Raw genomic sequence first — 19,179 nt, forward strand, 5'->3', positions numbered from 1 at the left:
TTTTTTCTGATTTTAAAAGAAATTTAAATATTTTTATGAGTCCCTGAAAGTGTCTTGGGCTCAGGCATGGGGCCTTCTGGGCCTGATGGGCAGGTTGGTCCTAGTTCTTCCTTTAAGGCCTCACCACTTCCTTCCCTCCTGGAAAGGAAGAATTCCCTCTCTTCTCTCTCCCCTTCTTGCCCCTCCTGGCACCCCTTTCTGCAGCGAGCAGAGTTGAAGGCAGAGAGAGGATGGAGAACTTGCCTTGAAGCCTGAAGACCCCAGACTCAACACAGACCTCTCCCATTTCCACGGCGAGGAACTTTGAGTAGGCCACACACTCTCCACGGGCCTCCATCTCTCCCTCTATCAGTCGGGTTAACACTCCTTCCATCAGAGAAAAAAAAATGATGTCAATCCATCAGTGAACAGTTTCTTGGGCTCTTGGGTAGTGAGAGAGGCACCAAGTATTTTTGTTGTTTAGTTGGCATAGAACCAGGGTTACAAATTCACAAGCCTGCAGAGGCCTGGCAGGTAAAAGGCGATAGGGAGTGGTGGGGACTGCGGCAAACTGGGCCACGTGCCTGGTCTAAAGTTGGCAGCTCCAGCCAGTTGTGGACATGTAGGGATGTGTGCCAGTGTTACCAGATCATCTAACATCTCAGTAAATAAAGTCAGGCATTTGGATATTTATGAATATTTATGATATTTAAAGAATCTTCTGATTTTTTAAAAAATATATATTGGTTACTTAAGGTTTTAAGACGCTACAGGCCAAACTAAGCATGTCTGCAGGTCAGACGTGGCCCAGAGTCTGCTATTTGCAATAATTTTAGGGCAGTAGTTGCCCAATGCTGAGCCTGAGTGGGCTATTTAATCTGTTGAACTCTAGTTTATTTATACGTAAAGTGAGGCTGACGTCATAGTAGTTCCTGTCTAGTAGGTTTCTTGTCGGGATGAAATGACACAGTCCCTGGAACGTGAGCACAGCGTGGAAAAGAGGTGTCTGTGTTTCCAAAGGACAAGGGGAGGGAGGTTTGTGGGGATGGAATTTTCTGCATCTTGTGTATGGTGGTAGATACATAAAATAACACATGATTAAATCACACAGAAACACACACACACACACACACGGGTACAGGTGAAATCGGGGCAATCTGAATGACATTGTTGGACTGTTATCAATGTCATCATCCTGGCTGTAATTTTATTCTATGGTTACCATTGGGGAAACCCGGGCAGGGGGCACGTGGGAGCTCTCTGCCTCATTTCTTACAAACTGCGTGTGAATCTACAATGATCTCCATAAAAGTTTCAGTTAAAAAAAAACAAATTAAAAAAAATAGCATTTAGTGGTAGCTTTGGTACCCATGGGCAATGTTATAATCACTTGTTGGAAAAAAACCTCGGTGAAACTATAGGCACAAGAAAGTGCCCAGTAAACAGCCGTGGAAGTCACTTGACAGTCGGACAGCCAAGCCTTTCAGGAAGCCTTGGGTGCCAAGGAAAAAGGGAGACACCCCAGCCCTGCAGCACGCGGCTCGGGGCTGTGTGAGACACGAGGGCGGTCTTGGGAAACCCCATCCAGTAGGTGGAGAAGGTGGATCTCCCTAGATGGCACCACTTCTGGGTGTCTGTCCTGGATCGGGTGTTGATTTCACATCGTTGAGAGAAGCCCAGCCCTCCAGTCTTCTCCCTCCTCCCAAGCCAGCCATCCACGGCCCCAGACCCAGCCTCAGAGGCCACCATCCGCCCCTCCGTGCCTTCTCAGCTGCGAGGGTGGCAGTGCCTCCGCGGCCCCGGGAGCAGCAGACTGCTGGTATATTAGAGATGGATTTTAATTTTATTTTAACAAAATAGCTGTCTCCACTGGAAGAAGCATCAAGAGCCAAATAAGGACCCGTCTTGAGCGGAATCACGTTGAACAGACCTCCGTGCTGTCATTGATTTTCCAGGAAGAAAAAAATCGCCTCTGGCTACTAAACCGAATTAGTAGTCACTGATGACCAATTATTTTAGCCCGCTGTGAACGGAGAGCCGCACTAAAACCCAGTTTGTCAGACCCAAGTCTCCCTTCTGAAACACCTTTCAACAAACGTGTACCTAAAGTCCCTCAGAAGGCTCCTCCAGCTTCCTCTCTTCCGCCAAGTTCTCCAGCTCCACAAAGTTTTAATGAGCAGTGAAGATGAAGATGGGTTGCCATGAAAGGGCCCCTCTAATCCACAGAGCACTCCTGGCAGAGCGGAGCCGCACCGGCAAATCAGAGCTGTCAGCCCTCATCCCCCGCACACACAAAGTGTCAGCCTAATGTTTGCAAATGATAATTTCCATTTCCCCTGCACGTCCCCTGTGCCTGCATCGGAGATCAACCCCTGGTCTGGGGTATCAATCGCAGAGCAGTGAGGATGGGTTTGATGGAGCTAATTTGAAGTTTCTGGGAGGCCTATCCCGAGTAGGAGCTGATTTCATTTCACTCCCTATTTTCCGCTGTATGGGACTGAGTTTTGACACGGTTTTGTGACTGGTGGGCGAGGCGGGTGGTGAGAAACTTTTCTGGGGGGTTCCTGCCAGGTTATCAGCAGGTAATTCGTCGAAACTCTTAGCAGGGGCCCTGTCGTCACAACACAGGCTGTTTAGGAGTCCATGGGCAAGCCCAAAGCCCAGCTTTCCAAACAGCAGAAACAGCAACTCAGAAGCTCTCGCAGCCCAAGTGTGGGGCCTGAGACCCCTGGATGGGGCCCAGCGGGGGAGTCAGGACAAACTGGACTCCTTTGTATAGAGGAAACACTTGCTAAGGAGTCCAGACAAGCAAATTGCCAACAAGCACAACTTGACCAAGCTTCCTCCACCTGGACAGAGATGACTGGATCATTCAGACCCACCTTGGAGTGGCTCCACACAGCCTAATCTTTAGGGACAAAAAGCTTCGGGGCCAGGGGAACCAGGATTCGGACCCTGGCTCTCCTGTCTGGCTACTCTGCATCCCTGACCATCACACAGGCAAGTCGCTCCATTTCTCTGAGCCTCAGTTTCCCCTTCTGAAAGCCAGGAGTCTCCATCCTCCCTTCCAGAATTGTGAGGACTCAAGCTTGCACGTGGAGGGCTTGGTATAGAAAGTGCTTATTAGGATGGGAGGGATTTTGAATCGCTGTTATTCTTGAGGGCAGATCAGGCCCGTCTCTAGCTGGGAGTCCTGTCTGTGTTCACACCGTTCCCTGTCTGGAGCTCCCCTTGCTTCACTTTCCCTGCTTGGCCACCTTCTGCCCATCCCCAGTGATCTGTCCAAAGCCTCAGAGGAGACGTCCCTTATCCCACACCCTTGCTGAATTAACCTTTCTCTCCTCTGAGCCCCAGCCACGCAGCAGGTGGCTGTTTATACTGGCACTGGCTCTTGGCACTGCAGGATGGTAGGGCTGCACCGTGGCTACCCCTACAGGCTTCTGATTCAAACAACTACCTGCGTGGTCTTGAACAAGACAGTGGAGTTCCCTGGGTCTCAGATTTCTCATCTATAAAGTGAGGATATCAGTATCAGTCTCTCGAGTTGTTGTCCCAAGGATTGAGGAAGCAGGCAGGGAGTGTGAGCTGTGAGGATGGTTGTCTCTGCTGCATGCTCTGTGACTCCAGAGGGCAGGGAGCTGCCCCCATGTTCAGACATAGCGCTAATACTCCTGAATAGGCCAGATGGGTAGATGGGTGAGTGGGCAGATGGATGGATGGGTGGGTGGATGGATGGATGGATGGGTGGGTAGATTGATGGATGGATGTATGGGTGGGTGGGTAGATGGATGGATGGATGGATGAGAGGGTGGACAGATGAGTGGGTGGGTAGATGGATGGATGGATGGATGGATGGATGGATGGATGGATGGATGAGTGGGTGGACAGATGAGTGGGTGGGTAGATGGATGAATAGATGGACAGATGGATGAATGGATGGATGAGAGGGTGGATGGATGAGTGGGTGGGTAGATGGATGGATGGATGGATGGATGAGTGGGTGGACGGATGAGTGGGTGGATAGAGATATGAATAGATGGATGGATGGATGGATGGATAAGGGGATGAAGGATGGACTAACGAGCGAGTGAACACAGAGTTGAGATCTCATTCACAAGGTGCTCTGCCTTTCTGTTGTCCCCTTCCTCCACCTGAAATGTTCTTGGGCCCTCAAATCCTGTACCCTGCCCCCTCCCTCAGGCTAATCCACTCTGCTACACAGCAACAATGTCTGGCATCGTGCTCCCTCCCCTCTCCTCTCACTCAGAAACCATCCTAGTACCTTCATCAAGCCTGTCTTCTGCTATGACTCCTGCCTCAGCCGTTTACTCCTCAATCATGTCTTTTTAAGTTTTTCTTTTGAAACAGCCTTATTAAGGTGTAATTTCCTGACAATACAATGATCCATGCATAATTTGATGAGATTTGACAAATTTATGCACCTGGGTATCCAATGAAGATATAGCATATTTCCAGACCAGGCACAGTGGCTCACACCTGTAATCCCAGGACTTCAGGAAGCCAAGGTGGGAGGATTGCTTGAAGCCAGGTGTTCAATACCAGCCTGGGCAACATAGTGAGACTCCCATCTCTACAAAAATTAAAAATTAGCCAGTTATGGTGGTGAGTGCTGTAGTCCCTGCTACTCAGGAGGCTGAGGCAAGAGGATTGCTCGAGCCCAGGAGATTAAAGCTGCAGTAAGCTAGGATCGCACCACTGCACTCCAGCCAGTCTCTAAATTAATTAAAAGATACAGCACATTTCCATCCCCAGAAGTCCCTCATGTCGCTTTTCAGTCAGTTCCTTACCCCACTCTCAGGAGGACGCCAGCCCTCATGAAGCTCCTGGCCTCAGGTCCGGTGTGGACCTGACCCAGTTCCTTCTGCCCTCGGCCCAGGAACCCAGGTCTTTTTAGAGACCTTCAAACACCTTTGAATGTGTGAAGTGCAGGCATGGCAGAGTGGGCAAAGCTAAGGGAGGTCTTGCGGGGAATCTGCCAGGCCAAGGAGAGGAGTCCGGGGGAGGTGGGGGAGGACTCTGCATTTAGGAGGGGGTAGGAGAGGGACTGGGCTTGAGACCCTTGAGAATCATGCATTCCCAAGGGCAATAGGAGTGCATGAGGACCTGGTCTCAGGTCCAATGTGGCCTGACCCAATTCCTTCTGCCTCTGGCCCAGGAGCCCCTCCCCAGACACTGGCACGGAGCCAGCCCTCCACTCCTCTCTCTCTGGGCTCTGAAGAGTCTTGAAGGCCAGGAGGGCCATCCTACCTCGGAGGAGCCTGAAGTCCTGCATCCCCATCCCAGTGCCCTGGCAGATCCTTTCAGTATCGCCCAGAATCAGAGACATTCACAAACCTGAATTACTTCTGAACACGGTGTTGAAAACAGATGCTTGGTGCTGCAAAGAAAAATCGGCACTGAGACAAAGGATCTCCCAGCAAGGCAACTTTACTTTCTGCAGAAAGGGTGCTCCTGTTAGCCATCTTGGCACGAGAGTACAATGAACAAAGGAAAAGCAGACATATTTATCCTTCATGCATTAGGTTTGTCTTGACTGCTGTGTCTGATGTCTGTTGGCTGGAGCCAGACTTCACAATCTAAAATTAAAACTTAATTGGCTAACAACTTAAAACTTTTTTAAACAGGTAAAAGCAACGGAGAACAAACAGAAAGTCTAAATAAGGAAGGGGCATAGGCTGCGAGCTGGGACATGCCTGTGATCACGTCCAGCACAGATATCTTGGTTGAAGTACAAGGACATAGAATGTACTACATGCCTGTGAGCACGTCTAACAGCTACATAGGACAGGGCTTAACAAAAAGCACCTAGCAAAATGCCAAGGAGGCTTTGAAGAAAGTGTTTAAAACAAACTATTGTTTCTAACACTTATGATTACTCTTTAGCAAGAGAGGAAACTTTGAAAAGGAACTTTTCTACTTCCCACGACGGTCCTAAAGATTCATAAGGAGCAAGTCTGAGAGCCACAGATCTCCCTGGCTCCTCCAGCCTGTCCTCAGCTTCAGGAACCTCCTCTCATTCGTCTTCAGAAAAAGGTTGCTTCCACGGCAACTCCTGGCCTGGCTGGGCTCTCTGTTCTCTGGGGCTGTCCCTGTTGCCCCTGGGCTGAGAGGATCCCGGGGCTCTGACATGCTGACTTAACAGCCGATCCTCCCATGAGAGAGAGAGAGAAGGGAATCAAGAGGCCACGTGGCTTGTCCTCCATGCTTGCACCCATCCTGAAGGATATTGGGGCCACCCCACCCCCGTCATTAGGTTCCCCAAGGAAAAGCCCATTTCTTCCAGAGTCCTCCTCCTGGGCCTTGCAGTTGAGGCCAGGGGTCCTCGGGAAAGGGGTTTTTAAAGGCTTCCAGAGTCACTCGGTTTCTCTGCAGAGTGCAGACGGTCCAGGCCTGAAGATTTGGAGAGGACAACCCAGCACCATCCCTGCTCTGTGGAGCTCAGAGCCTGGTGGGAAAGGCAGACTCTGAGCCAACCATTGTAAAGAACTTCAGACACCTTCACACGTGGGAAACTCAGGCATGGCAGAGTGGGCAGAGCTAAGGGATATCTCGGGGGGAATCGGCCAGGCAAAGGAGAGGAGTCCAGGAGGAGGTGGGGGAGGACTCTGCATTTGGGAGGGGGTAGGAGAGGGACTGGGCTTGAGACTCTTGAGAATCATGCGCTCCCAAGGGCAATGGGAAGCCACTGGCTGTGCTGAGAAAGACAGAAACGGATTTGATTTTTTTTTTTTTTAGATGAAGCCTCGCTCTGTCGCCCAGGCTGCAGTATAGTGACAAAAGCTCGGCTCACTGCAACCTCTGCCTCCCAGGTTCAAGCAACTCTCCTGCCTCAGCCTCTTGAGTAGCTGGGACTACAGGCGCCCACCACCACGCCTGGCTAATTTTTGTATTTTCAGTAGAGATAGGGTTTCACCACGTTGGCCAGGTTTGTATCAAACTCCTGACCTCAAGTGATCCACCCACTTCGGCCTCCCAAAGTGCTGGGATTACAGGCGTGAGCCACCGTGCCCAGCCCCAGACTTGCATTTTTTAAAAAGGGGGCCAAGGGGTGGGGGCTGCTGCAAGGTCCAGGGACAAAGGATGGTGTCTGGAAAAGTCTGGAGCCCTATATGAATTTAGCCAGGGCCCCTGGACTTGACCTCTGTGTGCAGCTGGCTTGCTGGGCAGCCTTGTTCAGCCTTAACTGCCCTGTCTTTTGTGAAAATTGATTCAAATTCTCTTGGTCAGAAACCCTGCAGCCAGAGGGTAGAGGTCCAGGCTTCCTACTGGAATGTGCTGTGTGACCCTGGCCAAGCCATTTGACCTCTCTGGGCCTCGCTTCCCATTCGCACCTTTCCCATGCTCATTTAGTGAGGATAAATAATTAAGGTCCTCCATGTGAACCCCTCCAGTGCCTCAAAAGAAAGCTGCAGAAAGGACGGCCGTAATTGTTACCACAGGGGCTCTCTGCCTGGGGCAAAAATCGTTCATTTTGGGGGTGGGAAAATGCCTATATTTTACCATAAAGAACTGCATTTACTTAAAACAAAACAAAACAAAACTGAACGTGTTGTAAGGCAGCAGCAAAAAACGGTTTCGGAAGAAAACAGAAAAAACTCCTCCTAAAGATGCATTCTAGAAAGGTCACGTACAGAGGGAAATGCTAGACGTCCCCAGCGCGTGATGGGGTAGGGCTGGGCTCTCCAGCCAAGGGCGCTCCCCGTGGCTCCAGGAAGGCAGGATCACCCCAGCTGCTTTGCGGTGGGAAGCAAACGGCGGGCCGGAGAGTTCTGATCTGATGTTCGGTGTGGATCTGCACATGGCAGTTGGGGCTAGGAATGCATCCTGACCCCGAGTCTGGGGACCGGAATCCATCATCCCCACCACGGCTATGCGACCTCAACCAACTCACAGGAGTCCTTTCTTTTTCCTTTTTTTCTCTATTCTTTGCAAAATAATTGTATGCAACCACTAAGTAAACTGAAAGATGAAAGGCGCCTTACCCCACCCGCAGTTCTGCTCCCCTGCCTGGGGCTTCCATGCGGACATCACTGGTGGGCTTCCTTCAAGTCTTTTTTTTTTTTTTTTTGAAACAGGGTCTCACTCTGTTGCCCAGGCTGGAGTGGTGCAGGTTCAAATGATTCTCCAGCCTCAGCCTCCCGATTAGCTGAGGATTACAGGCACCCACCACCACACCCACCTAATTTTTGTGTTTTTAGTAGAGACAGGGTTTCACCATGTTGGCCAGGCTGGTCTGGAACTCCTGATCTCAAGTGATCCTCCCACCTCAGCCTCCCAAAGTGCTGGGATTACAGGTGTGAGCCGCCACGCCCGGCCTTCCGGTCTTTCCTTCATCCACCCACGTCTGTGCAGAGGCACTTGGACTATCCATCTCCTCCCCGACTTCTTGTTTTACACATGACATGTCTCAGAGATGTCTCTGGCTCATTACACACACAGCCACTTCATTCTTTTTGGCAGCTGTGTAATATTTCCTCATGAAGGCCATCGCTTTTACAAATGTGATCAGCTCCGTGAACAGCCGGGAGGCAAAGGGGGAGCCAAGAACACTCGGGTCCTTGACCGCCTGTTCAAACCTGCTCTAAGGGTCGACTTCTTTCCTGATCCCTTAGATGAAATCTCAGGCTTCCTCAGTTTTCTGGTGGCTTCTAATTACAAAAGGCAGTCTCCATGCTCTAATTAACATGCCCAGGCTCCGGTATCATCAACACTCTCAAGTGCATTGGGAGATAAATTTTGTTCCTCCCCTGGCTGGCTGCTTGGAGAGAAGAGGCAGAGGGTGAGCTGCATCTGTGTATCCGGTTTCTGCCCCGTCACCCCTCTCCCAGGCTCCAGGGTAGATGCAGCGTATTACAAGGGGCCTTTGCTGTTAATGCATTAGCCTATTTGATTTGGTGCTATTTTACATAGCACTCTTTTTTAAATTTTCTAATTCTTTTTTTAGAGACAGGGTCTTGCCATGTTGGCCAGCCTAGTCTCGAACTCCTGAGCTCAAGAGACCCACCCACTTTGGCCTCCCAATGTGCCAGGATTACAGGCATGAGCCACTGTGCTCCACCTACTTTACTTAGTATTCTTTGATTTGTGTTTATAAGTGAGACTGAGCAGCAGTGTGTATATTCTCCTTGCCTCGGTTTGTGATCATAAAATGATTTGGGAAGCTGTTTTAGAAAAAGTTCTGGAAAGTTCTGGAATAGTTTCTATAGCACAATTGGGAAAGCTTGTGTGTAAGAGTACCCAGGGTCAGGTGCTGTGGTTCATGCCTGCAATCCCAGCACTTTGGGACGCCAAGGTGGTGGATCACTTGAGGTTAGGAATTTGAGACCAACCTGGCCAACTTGGCGAAACCCTGTCTCTACTTAAAAAAAAAAAAAAATGCAAAAATTTGCTGGGCATGGTGGTGTGAGCCTGTAATCCCAGCTCCTCGGGAGGCTGAGGTAGGAGAATCACTTGAACCCAGGAGATGGAGGCTGCAGTGAGCAGAGATCATGCCACTGCACTCCAACCTAAGCAACAGAGCGAGACTCCATTTCAAAAATAATTAAATAAACAAATAAATAAAAGCACCCAGGCTGGTTCCCAAGGCTTTACTAAAGTATTGTATAAGTACTTCGGTCAACTTTGATCTTTTATATGTCCTGGGAATATCGCCCACTTTATTTAGTTTTCACATTTATTGGCACAAAGTTGTCCATGATATTCTCTCAGGCTAAATAAAAATCAAAATCTTACCTGCATTCGGGACAGCTCCAGGTTTTGTGCGATAAAAAGCCCACAGCTTATTCAAGCTTGGGGGCCCTCTTTCAGAAAAAAATTTCAAAATCGTGCCTACAAATTCAGGCACAAAATTGAATAATTAATTAGGACGAGAAAAGAAATCAGAACAAATTGCAAATTTAAATTAGCTGACCAATACCACAAACCACAAAAATCGGGAAGATAACATACTTAAAAAAAAATTAAAGCCAGGCATGGTGGCTCACGTCTGTAATCACAGCACTTTGGGAGGCCAAGATGGGCAGATCATTGAGGCTGGGAGTTTGAGACCAGCCTGGCCAATATGGTGAAACCCCATCTCTACTAAAATACAAAAATTAGCCGGGGATGGTGGCGCATGCCTGTAATATCAGCTACTTGGGAGGCTGAGGCATGAGAATCATTTGAATGTGGGAGGCAGAGGTTGCAGTGAGCTGGGATTGCGCCACTGCACCCCAGCCTGGGCAACAGAGCAAGACCCTGTCTCAAAAAAAATTAATTGACACACCTCATATTGATTTTTATCCTATTTCTTTTTTGCCCCTATACTCTTTGATTACCTCTTCATATGATGGTAATTTTTTTTTATTTTGAGAAAGAGTCTTGCTGCAGTGCCCAGGTTGGAGTGCAATGGTGCAATCTCGGCTCATGGGTTCAATGATTCTGCTGCTTCAGTTCCCAAGTATCTGGGACTACAGACATGCACCACCACACCTGGCTAATTTTTGTGAGACAGAGTCTCTCTCTGTTGCCCAGCATGGAGTGCAGTGGCACGATCTGGAGTCACTGCAACCTCTGCCTCCCAGGTTCAAGTGATTTTTGTGTTCAGCCTCTTAATTAGCTGGGACTACAAGTGCACGCCACCACACCCAGCTAATTTTTGCATTTTTAGTAGAGATGGGGTTTCGCCATGTTGGCCAGGCTTGTCTCGAACTCCTGACCTCAGGTGATCCACCTGCCTTGGCCTCCCAAAGTGCTGGGATTACAGACAGAAGCCACCATGCTCGGCCCCATATGATAGTAATTTTAAAATATTTTCCTACAAAGTATAAAGCCATTTCAGTCTTTCCTCTAGCATGCTTGATTGCATTTTTAAAAATATTTTACTTTGAAATAATTATAGATTCACAGGAAGTTTTTAAAATTGTACGGAAAAAGCCCGAATCCTCTTCACCTAGTTCCCCACAATGAGAGAATTTCACATAACTAGATTGCAAAACGAAAGCTAATAAATGGACATTGGTACTATACACAGATTCCACTCAGATTGCCAGTGTATGCCCTCATTTGCATGTGTGCCTGTGTGTATGTGTGTGCATGTGGTGTATTTAGTTCTTGCAACTCTTTCACGTGTAGATTTGTGTGACACAATCAAGATACAAAACTGTTCTATCATCCAAAGATCTTCCTCACACTCCTTTCAGTGAACCCTGCTTCCCTCTATTTCGTAATGCCTGGAAAATTTTGAGAATGTGATCTATATAGAATCACACGTGTAAACTTTTGAGGTTGGCCTTTTTTGCTCAGCATAAAGGCCTAGAGTTCACCCGAGGTGTTGCATGTAGCAGGAGCTGGGGAAAGAGGCAGGAGCCGCTGGAAGGCCCCTGAGGCCCGGGCAATGAGTCTGGGTTTAGGCTAAGACCTGGGGGGCCGTGGAAGGCATTTTAAGCAAGGAGTGATACAATCCTTATGTCCTAGGTTCTTCCCGTATCAGACCAGCTTCTCCACCTTTGTATCCAAGGTAACGAGCCGGAGCAGAAGCGGGCACAGCCTGCTGGTCTCCTTCAGAGAACCCAGGCTGGAGCCGTTGGGACTCCCAGGGTTTGTGGTTACTCTCACGCCCCAGCCCCTTTCCCGGTGATAAGAGCTGCTGGCCAGAGCAAGACATGAGGATGTCAGCCGAGGCCGCGGGTGCCTTTGTGGTGGCGATGGATGTGTCGGGGGCTGCTGAGAAGAGAGCTTTTTTGTTGTGATCGGCCTCTTGGGGTAGATATTTTCAGATTACGAATCTAGTGTCATTAGAAAACACAGCAATAAATTAGGCTGCTCAGAAGCATGGGGCGTGTAATAATTAAGTAATAAAAGTCACCGCAGGGGTAAAGGAACTGGAAAACAAAGAACCACCGTTTGTAGCGGCACCGAAGGCTGCCGTGGGAAGGACCTGTGAGCAGGGGTGGCAGCTCGAAGCTGCTAAACCTCGGCTCAGACAGAATCCCAGCTCGGCCTCGGCCTGAAGACAGCTGTGTAGAGGGGAGGCCGACCGGTCCAGGGGCACAGTCAGGGGCCAGGAAGTGGATATTTAGGGTCCGGTTTAGCTTTACAGCTGTCTCTGGGCCATAAGGTGAAACACGTGGAGGAGCCCAGCAGAGAGTGGAGCCAGCCTGGTAGGGCAATAGGGCAGGGTGAGGCCTGGGGCAGAAGGGGAATTTTACTCAGCGCCAGCCAATTGCTGCAGCCAAGAGGGCAGTCTAGCGTTGGCAGAACTTACAAAATGTCAAGACACTCCAGGAAGTTGTCTTTTGAATGGAAAAATTTTTAATTTTTAAGTGTTGACAATGATTTCAAAGTTTAAGACCACCATGCAGGCCACATAAAACGCAGAGTGAGAGGCTCGCCGTCTGCCTCTCCGGTCCTGAGCTGTGTGACCCGGGGAGCCGCTTCCCCTCTCAGCACCTCCATTGCCGCCTGCTTTTTTCTGTGAAATTAAGTCGCGGGGTGGGTTCTGAGGTTCTGAACCCTTCCTGGGGCATTTGCATCTTTGCAAATCACGTAAACCAGGCTTGGTGGCTCACGCCTGTAATCCCAACACTATGGGAGGCCAAGGCAGGAGGATCGCTGAACCTCAAGGGTCCGAGACCAGTCTGAGTAACATAGTGCGACCTGTATCTCTACAAAATAAACAAAAAATCAGCCAGGTATGGCGGCGCACACCCAAGGTCCCAGCCACTTGGGATGCTGTGAACATCGGATAACGGCTGTGGCTCCTCTCCTCAGATGCATGTCTACATAGCTGCACAGAAATAATCACCTGCACCTTCCTGGGACTTTGGGCGGTTGAGAGTTCGGAGCGAGGTTATCCCCAAGTCCTTAAGCCTTGAAGCATGAGGCCTGGATGCAGCACCTCTGGCCACCCGTGTGACTGAACCGGAGGTGCCCTGAACAAGATCCCATGGTGACCCATGTGCATAGTTTGAGAAACGCTGCTCACAGGGTCCTTCATGTTCCAGTCACTGGCCCTGTTATGGATACCACTCATCGGGAATGGGGGTCCCATCGATGTTTTCCCAGCATGTAGGCTGAGGAACCCCTCAGGAGTCAGCAGGCCCCGCTCCCTCCCAGGGCTCGAGGCGAGGACCCTTCTGGCCTCTTCCAGCTGCTAGTGGCTCCAGGCATTCCTTGGTTTGGGGTTACGGGGTAGCTCACATTATATTAGGTTGGTACAGAAGTAATTGCAGGTTTTTTTCTATTGAAAGTAATTTGAGGCCAGGTGCAGTGGCTCACACTTATAATCCCAGCACTTTGGGAGGCCGAGGTGGATGGATAACCTGAGGTCAACAGTTGGAGACCTGTCTGGCCAAATGGCGAAACCTCGTCTCTTCCAAAATTGAAAAAATTAGCTAGGCATGGTGGCGGCTGCCTGTAGTCCCAGCTATTCAGGGGGCTGAGGCAGGAGAGTCACTTGAACCAGGGAGGTGGAGGTTGCAGTGAGCCGGGATCGCACCACTACACTCCAGCGTGGGGCGACAGAGCGAGACTCCATCTCAAAAATAAAGAAAAATAAATAAATTTGACAATGCTGGTCTAGAAGCTTGATTACCTTCCAGTTCACTTTTTTTTTCCCCAAACATATTTGGTAGGCAGTCCGGCGTACCTCCTAGCACGTCACTTCCGGCACAGTGTCTGTTTGTCACTGTCTGTGATGTCAAGATTGATAATCAGGATAAAATTTATGTTGCATATATTTACCGCCATAATAAAACGATGATCATTTAAAGGGCTGGTCATTGGGTTCAGCTGCTGCAGCATGACCCATCTGTTGTGAAGCTGCCCATCAGCCTCCACCTGATCATTTTAGCAGCCACAGATGAATGTCCCCTAGATCCTTTAGCTCATTAGGAATTGCAAAACGGTGATTTCCCCACTAATTCTGTCATGCCTCCTGCATTTCTGAGCTCTGGTTTTTCTATAAAGAACTTCCCCTTATCGCTTATTGATTACCCTGAGATGCAGTTTATACAGGAAAGGCAAGGAAATGCTCTGTTATTTATTTTCAGAATAATGATTTTGTGGCCTAGCAACCTCCAAACTGCACAAAGAGGTTTTCCTTTTTTTTCCCCACCAGAATTATGCATATATATATATCCATATGTCATATAGAGAACGCTATATGATGGATTTCAACTCACAGCCATCATTATTCTGTCCAATGCTCAAATCGTCCTGTCTTTGGCCAATTTGGGCTGGTCCCTCTGGTCCATTACCGTGTCCCCCAGTAGCCTCTGACAGCCTTCTTGCTTCTGGCATGGGGACCTCCTGGGCACAGAGGTCAGCCATTTCTCCAGCGAGCCCTGGTTCTTTTGAGTGGAGAATGGCACTTAGAGACCATGGTCTGGGTACTAGGGGTGCTCTTTGCTGCTGAGTTATGATCATTTCTAGACTTTTACAGTGGACAGAGATAGGGATAGGAAACATGTTACTTTTTATAAAGAGGAAAACTTAGCGAGTTCATAGTACTATTTACAATTCAAATGTAAAATTACAGAGGCTTTTTTCTACTTCTTTGATTTTATATATGTATTTTTTTCTCTTACTGGCATTTATATAATTACTAATTTACTTTATCCTGGAATGTATACATAATAGTTTCAAAATAACAATATCAACATTATTATTAGCAACAAGGACACAGCTTCAGATTTCCTCATGGTTCTTTTTATCCTCAGGATATATTACACTAGGGATATTCTACCCAAGTCTCTTTTAAAGTCACTTGAAGCTGGGCACGGTGGCTCACACCTGTAATCCCAGCACTATGGGAGGCCAAGGTGGGCAGATCACTCGAGGTCAGGGGTTTGAGACCAGCCTGGCCAATACAGCAAAACCCTGTCTCTGCTAAAAATACAAAAAAAATAGCTGGTTGTGGTGGCTGGTGCCTGTGATCCCAGCTGCTCAGGAGGCTGAGTTAGGAGAATCACTTAAACCTGGGAGGTGAGGTTGTAGTGAACTGAGATTGCATCACCACGCTCCAGCCTGGGCAACAGAGCAAGACTCCACCTCAATAAATAAACTAATAGTCACTTGAAATAATCATCTGTAGTTATGTCACAAGTTGACATACAGTTAGGTTCATTTGCTTTCTCTGGTTATTATTTGGGGTAGATGCTAACCCTTTCTCTTTAATTCTTTTGTAATTAGAAAAACAAACCATTTTTTTATGTTTCCAAAGTCAAAACTGTAACACAAAGTCCATTCAACAAGTTCTAGCTCTGCCTTCTGTTCCTCCCTCCCTGTCCTCTCTCTCATTCTAGGTTGCTCCTTAGTTAATAAGTTTGGTTTGTCTTTTCATTTTCTTCCTCTTGAAAATAGAAATGTATGTACATGCATGATATATATGATATACATCATAAATTCTAGATACCTTTTATATATATATGTATATATGGGGGCATCCTATGGGATTGGTTAGGGTGCTTATTTAGTTTTCTCTGGTTTGTCCTAAGCTGCAAGTGGGTACAAAAATTAGTGGAGCCGGCAGTTGTCAACCAAGTCCCGGACATTCTGGGTTGGCTGTTTCAAGGCTTTTGTTTGGCTTTCTGGACTGTTGGTAGGGACCGCAGTCTAACTTCCTACAAATCTGGCACAGCAGGCGGTTTCCTGGGCTGGTTACCGTACAAAACGGGCTGGTTTCCTGACCTAGGTGCTGCAGATTGTGGCTCATAGTTCTTTTTTTTTTTTTGACAGAGTTTCCCGGGCTGGAGTGCAGTGATGTGATCTTGGCTCACTGCAACCTTCACCTCCCGGGTTCAAGCAATTCTCCTGTCTCAGCCTCCCAAGTTAGCTGGGACTACAGGCACACACCACCATGCCCGGCTAATTTTTGTGTTTTTAGTAGAGACAGGGTTTCACCATGTTGGCAGGCTGGTCTCAAACTCCTGACCTCAGGCGATCCACCTGCCTCAGCCTCCTGAAGTCCTGGGATTACAGGCGTGAGCCACCATGCCCAGCCCATAGTTCTGTTTTAACATGTGGTTTGGGCAATGCCCATTTGTATATTCAGTCTCTCAACCTGTTTAGAGATCAGGCCCCACCTGGGAGCAGTTGGCCATTTGCTTCATGGACATGAAATCCCGCTGCTGCAGAGGCTTGTGGCTGGGCGGGTCTGCCTTGCGGTGTTGCCTGCACTGCTCTGGGATCCTACCCTTCTCATCTGTACGATGGGAATAATACTGGTGTCCATTTTCATGTTGGGAAGGGGTGGAGCATACAAGATGCCTCGGGTAAGCGCTCCCTGGCTGGAAATCGTTGTCAATGAGAACCAGAGCCAGACACTAATTAAAGGTGGTAAAGACATTTTATTCAATGCTATTGCAAAAAGGAAGGGGCTACAGTATAGAACTGAGTTCAGTTCCAGATACCACAGAAGTGGGGATGTTTAGCTGAGGAGCCAAGGGAGGGGCAGAGGCAGTGATGGAAAATCAGCAAGAGGAGATGTCAGGACAGGAAGATCCTTGCTAAAGGCAGGCCAAGGTCATCGGCTATCAAGGGTGTGGATGAGGAACTTGATCAGCTGTCAAGGGTAATCAGATATGAAGGCTGGGGCATCAATGTAGCGGGACTCTTGGCTAAGACTGGTTTCAGCAGGCCAAGGTTGGGACCCAGGGATGAGGCCTAGTGAGAAAGAGCTCAGAGGACCAGGCCTCTGACGTTTGGCAAGGAGGGAGTCCTATCCCCACTGCAGGCCCAGCCCTCGCAGGCTCTATGAGGGACCTGTTTCATGGCTTTTGCGGCCTGGGAGAGAGGCTTTCACAGTCTTGGGGTTGATGGGCCCTGTAGCCCCTGACGTTTAGGAGGCTCAGGGGTGGGGTGGGGTGGGGAGAGGGTGACTCTGGTCTGTCCCAAGCCTCAAGCTCTGTCTGGACTTCTTCCCCCCAGGCCTTCGACACCCTTCTTTGATCTGCTTCAGCACCGGTACCTGCAGCTGTGGGTACAGGAGCAAAAGGCCGCCCAGAAAGCCATCAAACTGGAGAAGAAGCAGAAGGTAAACGTAGCCCTCACTCCCGGCTTGCCAGCTGGTGGGGTGGAGAAAAGAGAAGGGCCGGCCAGGGGCAAGCATCGAGGTGACACCATATATGTTTGTGGTTGGGGGTCGGGTGGAAATCAGGTTGCATCTTCTGACCAGCATCAGAGAAGCCAGAGCTGAAAGATCGTGGTGATGATCTGGTTCAGACCCTACGTAAGCTCACTGGATAGAGGAGATGGGTGCGGGCCCCCAGTCAATAGGCCCCGTGTGCCTCTGAGCTGGGATGAGAACCCAGGTGTCCTGATTCCTACCTGGGGACCCTTCCCCCTAAACCTCTGCACAGCTTCACACACCCAAAATCAGATGCTAGTCTAACCCGACCTGGCCCACACAGGGGTGTGTCCTGTACAATCTACAGAGAAAAGGCCAATAAGGCAAAGCTGAAGAGGAACTCACTTCCGAAAGGGTGCCGGAAAGAGCACATTACATTACACTTTGTAACATTTTATTACAAATTAACCAAGAGGCAGCTTTCCAAACGCCTCCCGAGCATGACAAGCACCCTGTCATCTATGTCACCAAAGCCGCAAGGCAGCCATTGTAATCCCTCCTTCCGAGGCTTGGGGAGGCAGAGCCTGCCCAGGGAAGTTTGAGCCGAGGTCCCGAGGACGTCCAGACACTGCCGATTGCTGATGATAGGAGTCCCTAGCAATGGGGTGGACATCAGGTCAGTGAAGGAAGGAAGGAAAACCATCTTTACTCGTTCGTTTGTACTGTCATACACATTTGAAAATTCTCAAGGCTGGGTACAGTGGCTCACGCCTCTAATCCCAACACTTTGGGAGGCCAAGGCGGGTGGATCAGCTGGTTCAAGACCAGCCTGGCCAACATGGCGAAACCCCGTCTCTACTAAAAATACAAAAATTAGCCAGGCGTGGTGATGGGAGCCTGTAATCCCAGCTACTTGGGAAGCTAAGGCAGGAGAATAGCTTGAACCCGGGAGGTGGAGGTTGCAGTGAGCCAAGATTGTGCCACTGCACTCCAGTTTGAGCGACGTAGCCAGACTCCATCTCAAAAGAAAAGATACTAAAATGCTACTTCCTTTAAAATATTCTGAAACTCGAACTTTCGGAGAGCTCAGATTGGCCTCCTCCGCAGTAGGTCCAGACTGCTGATGGTAAAATCACAATCGCTCTGTGTTCACATAGTGCTTCACAGACTTCGTCGAGGGTGTGGCCCCAGCGTGGCTGGCTGTCACAACAATCACAACCAGCACCGTCCTAAGCCCCTGAGCTGAGGGCTGGGCTGAGCACGCACCCTGAGTTTTTACATTTAGTTCTCTGAGAACGCCCTGAGGTCCGTCTCTCCTCTTGTCATCTCAGTTTGGTTTACTTCACGGGAAACCAGGGCTCGGAGACATTACGTGATTTGCCAACAGTGACAGACGGAGGTGTGTCTGGCCTGAGAGTCCAGGCTCTTCCTGAAGGACGGGTCCCACTCCTGCTGATTACGGGAAAGCCTGGGGCTCAGCGACAGCACCTGTGTTGTTCTAGGGCCAACCTGGGGATCGGAGGAGTCTTTCTAGAAACGCTGGTACTCTCAGGAGGGGCCAGGAGAGGCACACGGGGTGGGGGCCGAGGGTTTCCAGGTGTGGCTGGTGCCAAGGCCTCTCCTGGCTCTTCTCAGCAGTCTGCAGAGAAGACAGCTCATTAAAGAACTCGGCATTGTAATAACATTTTAAGAGCAACCCATGACTAGTTTATTTGTTAATGGCTCAAGCAAGAGGCCACTTGCTGTGGTAATGGCCGGTTTCAGAGGGAGCATTACCAGCACAAACTGCTTTCTAGCCCCGCATTAGAGGTGGGACTTTTTGTTCGTTCGTTTGTTTTGAGACGGAGTTTTGCTCTTGTCGCCCAGGCTGGAGTGCAATGGTACAATCTCAGCTCACTGCAACCTCCACCTCCCAGGTTCAAGCCTTGCCTCCTGAGTAGCTGGGATTACAGGCATGCACCACCAGGCCCAGATAATTTTATATTTTTGGTGGAGACCGGGTCTCACCATGTTGACCAAGCTGGTCTCGAACTCCTGATCTCAGGTGATCCACCTCAGCCTCCCAAAGTGCTGGGTTTACAGGCGTGAGCCACTGTGCCCTGCTTAGGGCTGGGAGTTTTAATCAGCAGCTA

General features: G+C 49.3%; 1 protein-coding gene across 2 annotated transcripts in view; it reads left to right on the top strand.

Annotated features, from left to right (window-relative positions):
- CFAP77 (cilia and flagella associated protein 77) overlaps positions 1-19,179 on the top strand; it is a 158,511-nt gene that overhangs the window by 106,934 nt on the left and 32,398 nt on the right. For both annotated transcript variants that reach the window (XM_064371729.1, XM_064371730.1), the window contains one exon: positions 16,909-17,014. In XM_064371729.1, the coding sequence (XP_064227799.1) occupies positions 16,909-17,014 (106 nt within the window). The remainder of the gene's footprint in view (positions 1-16,908; positions 17,015-19,179) is intronic.

This window comes from Aotus nancymaae, unplaced genomic scaffold (genome assembly GCF_030222135.1).
Source record: "Aotus nancymaae isolate 86718 unplaced genomic scaffold, 86718_ANA_hifiasm-v0.15.2.pri h1tg000158l, whole genome shotgun sequence".
In the NCBI taxonomy this organism is placed as follows: domain Eukaryota; kingdom Metazoa; phylum Chordata; class Mammalia; order Primates; family Aotidae; genus Aotus; species Aotus nancymaae.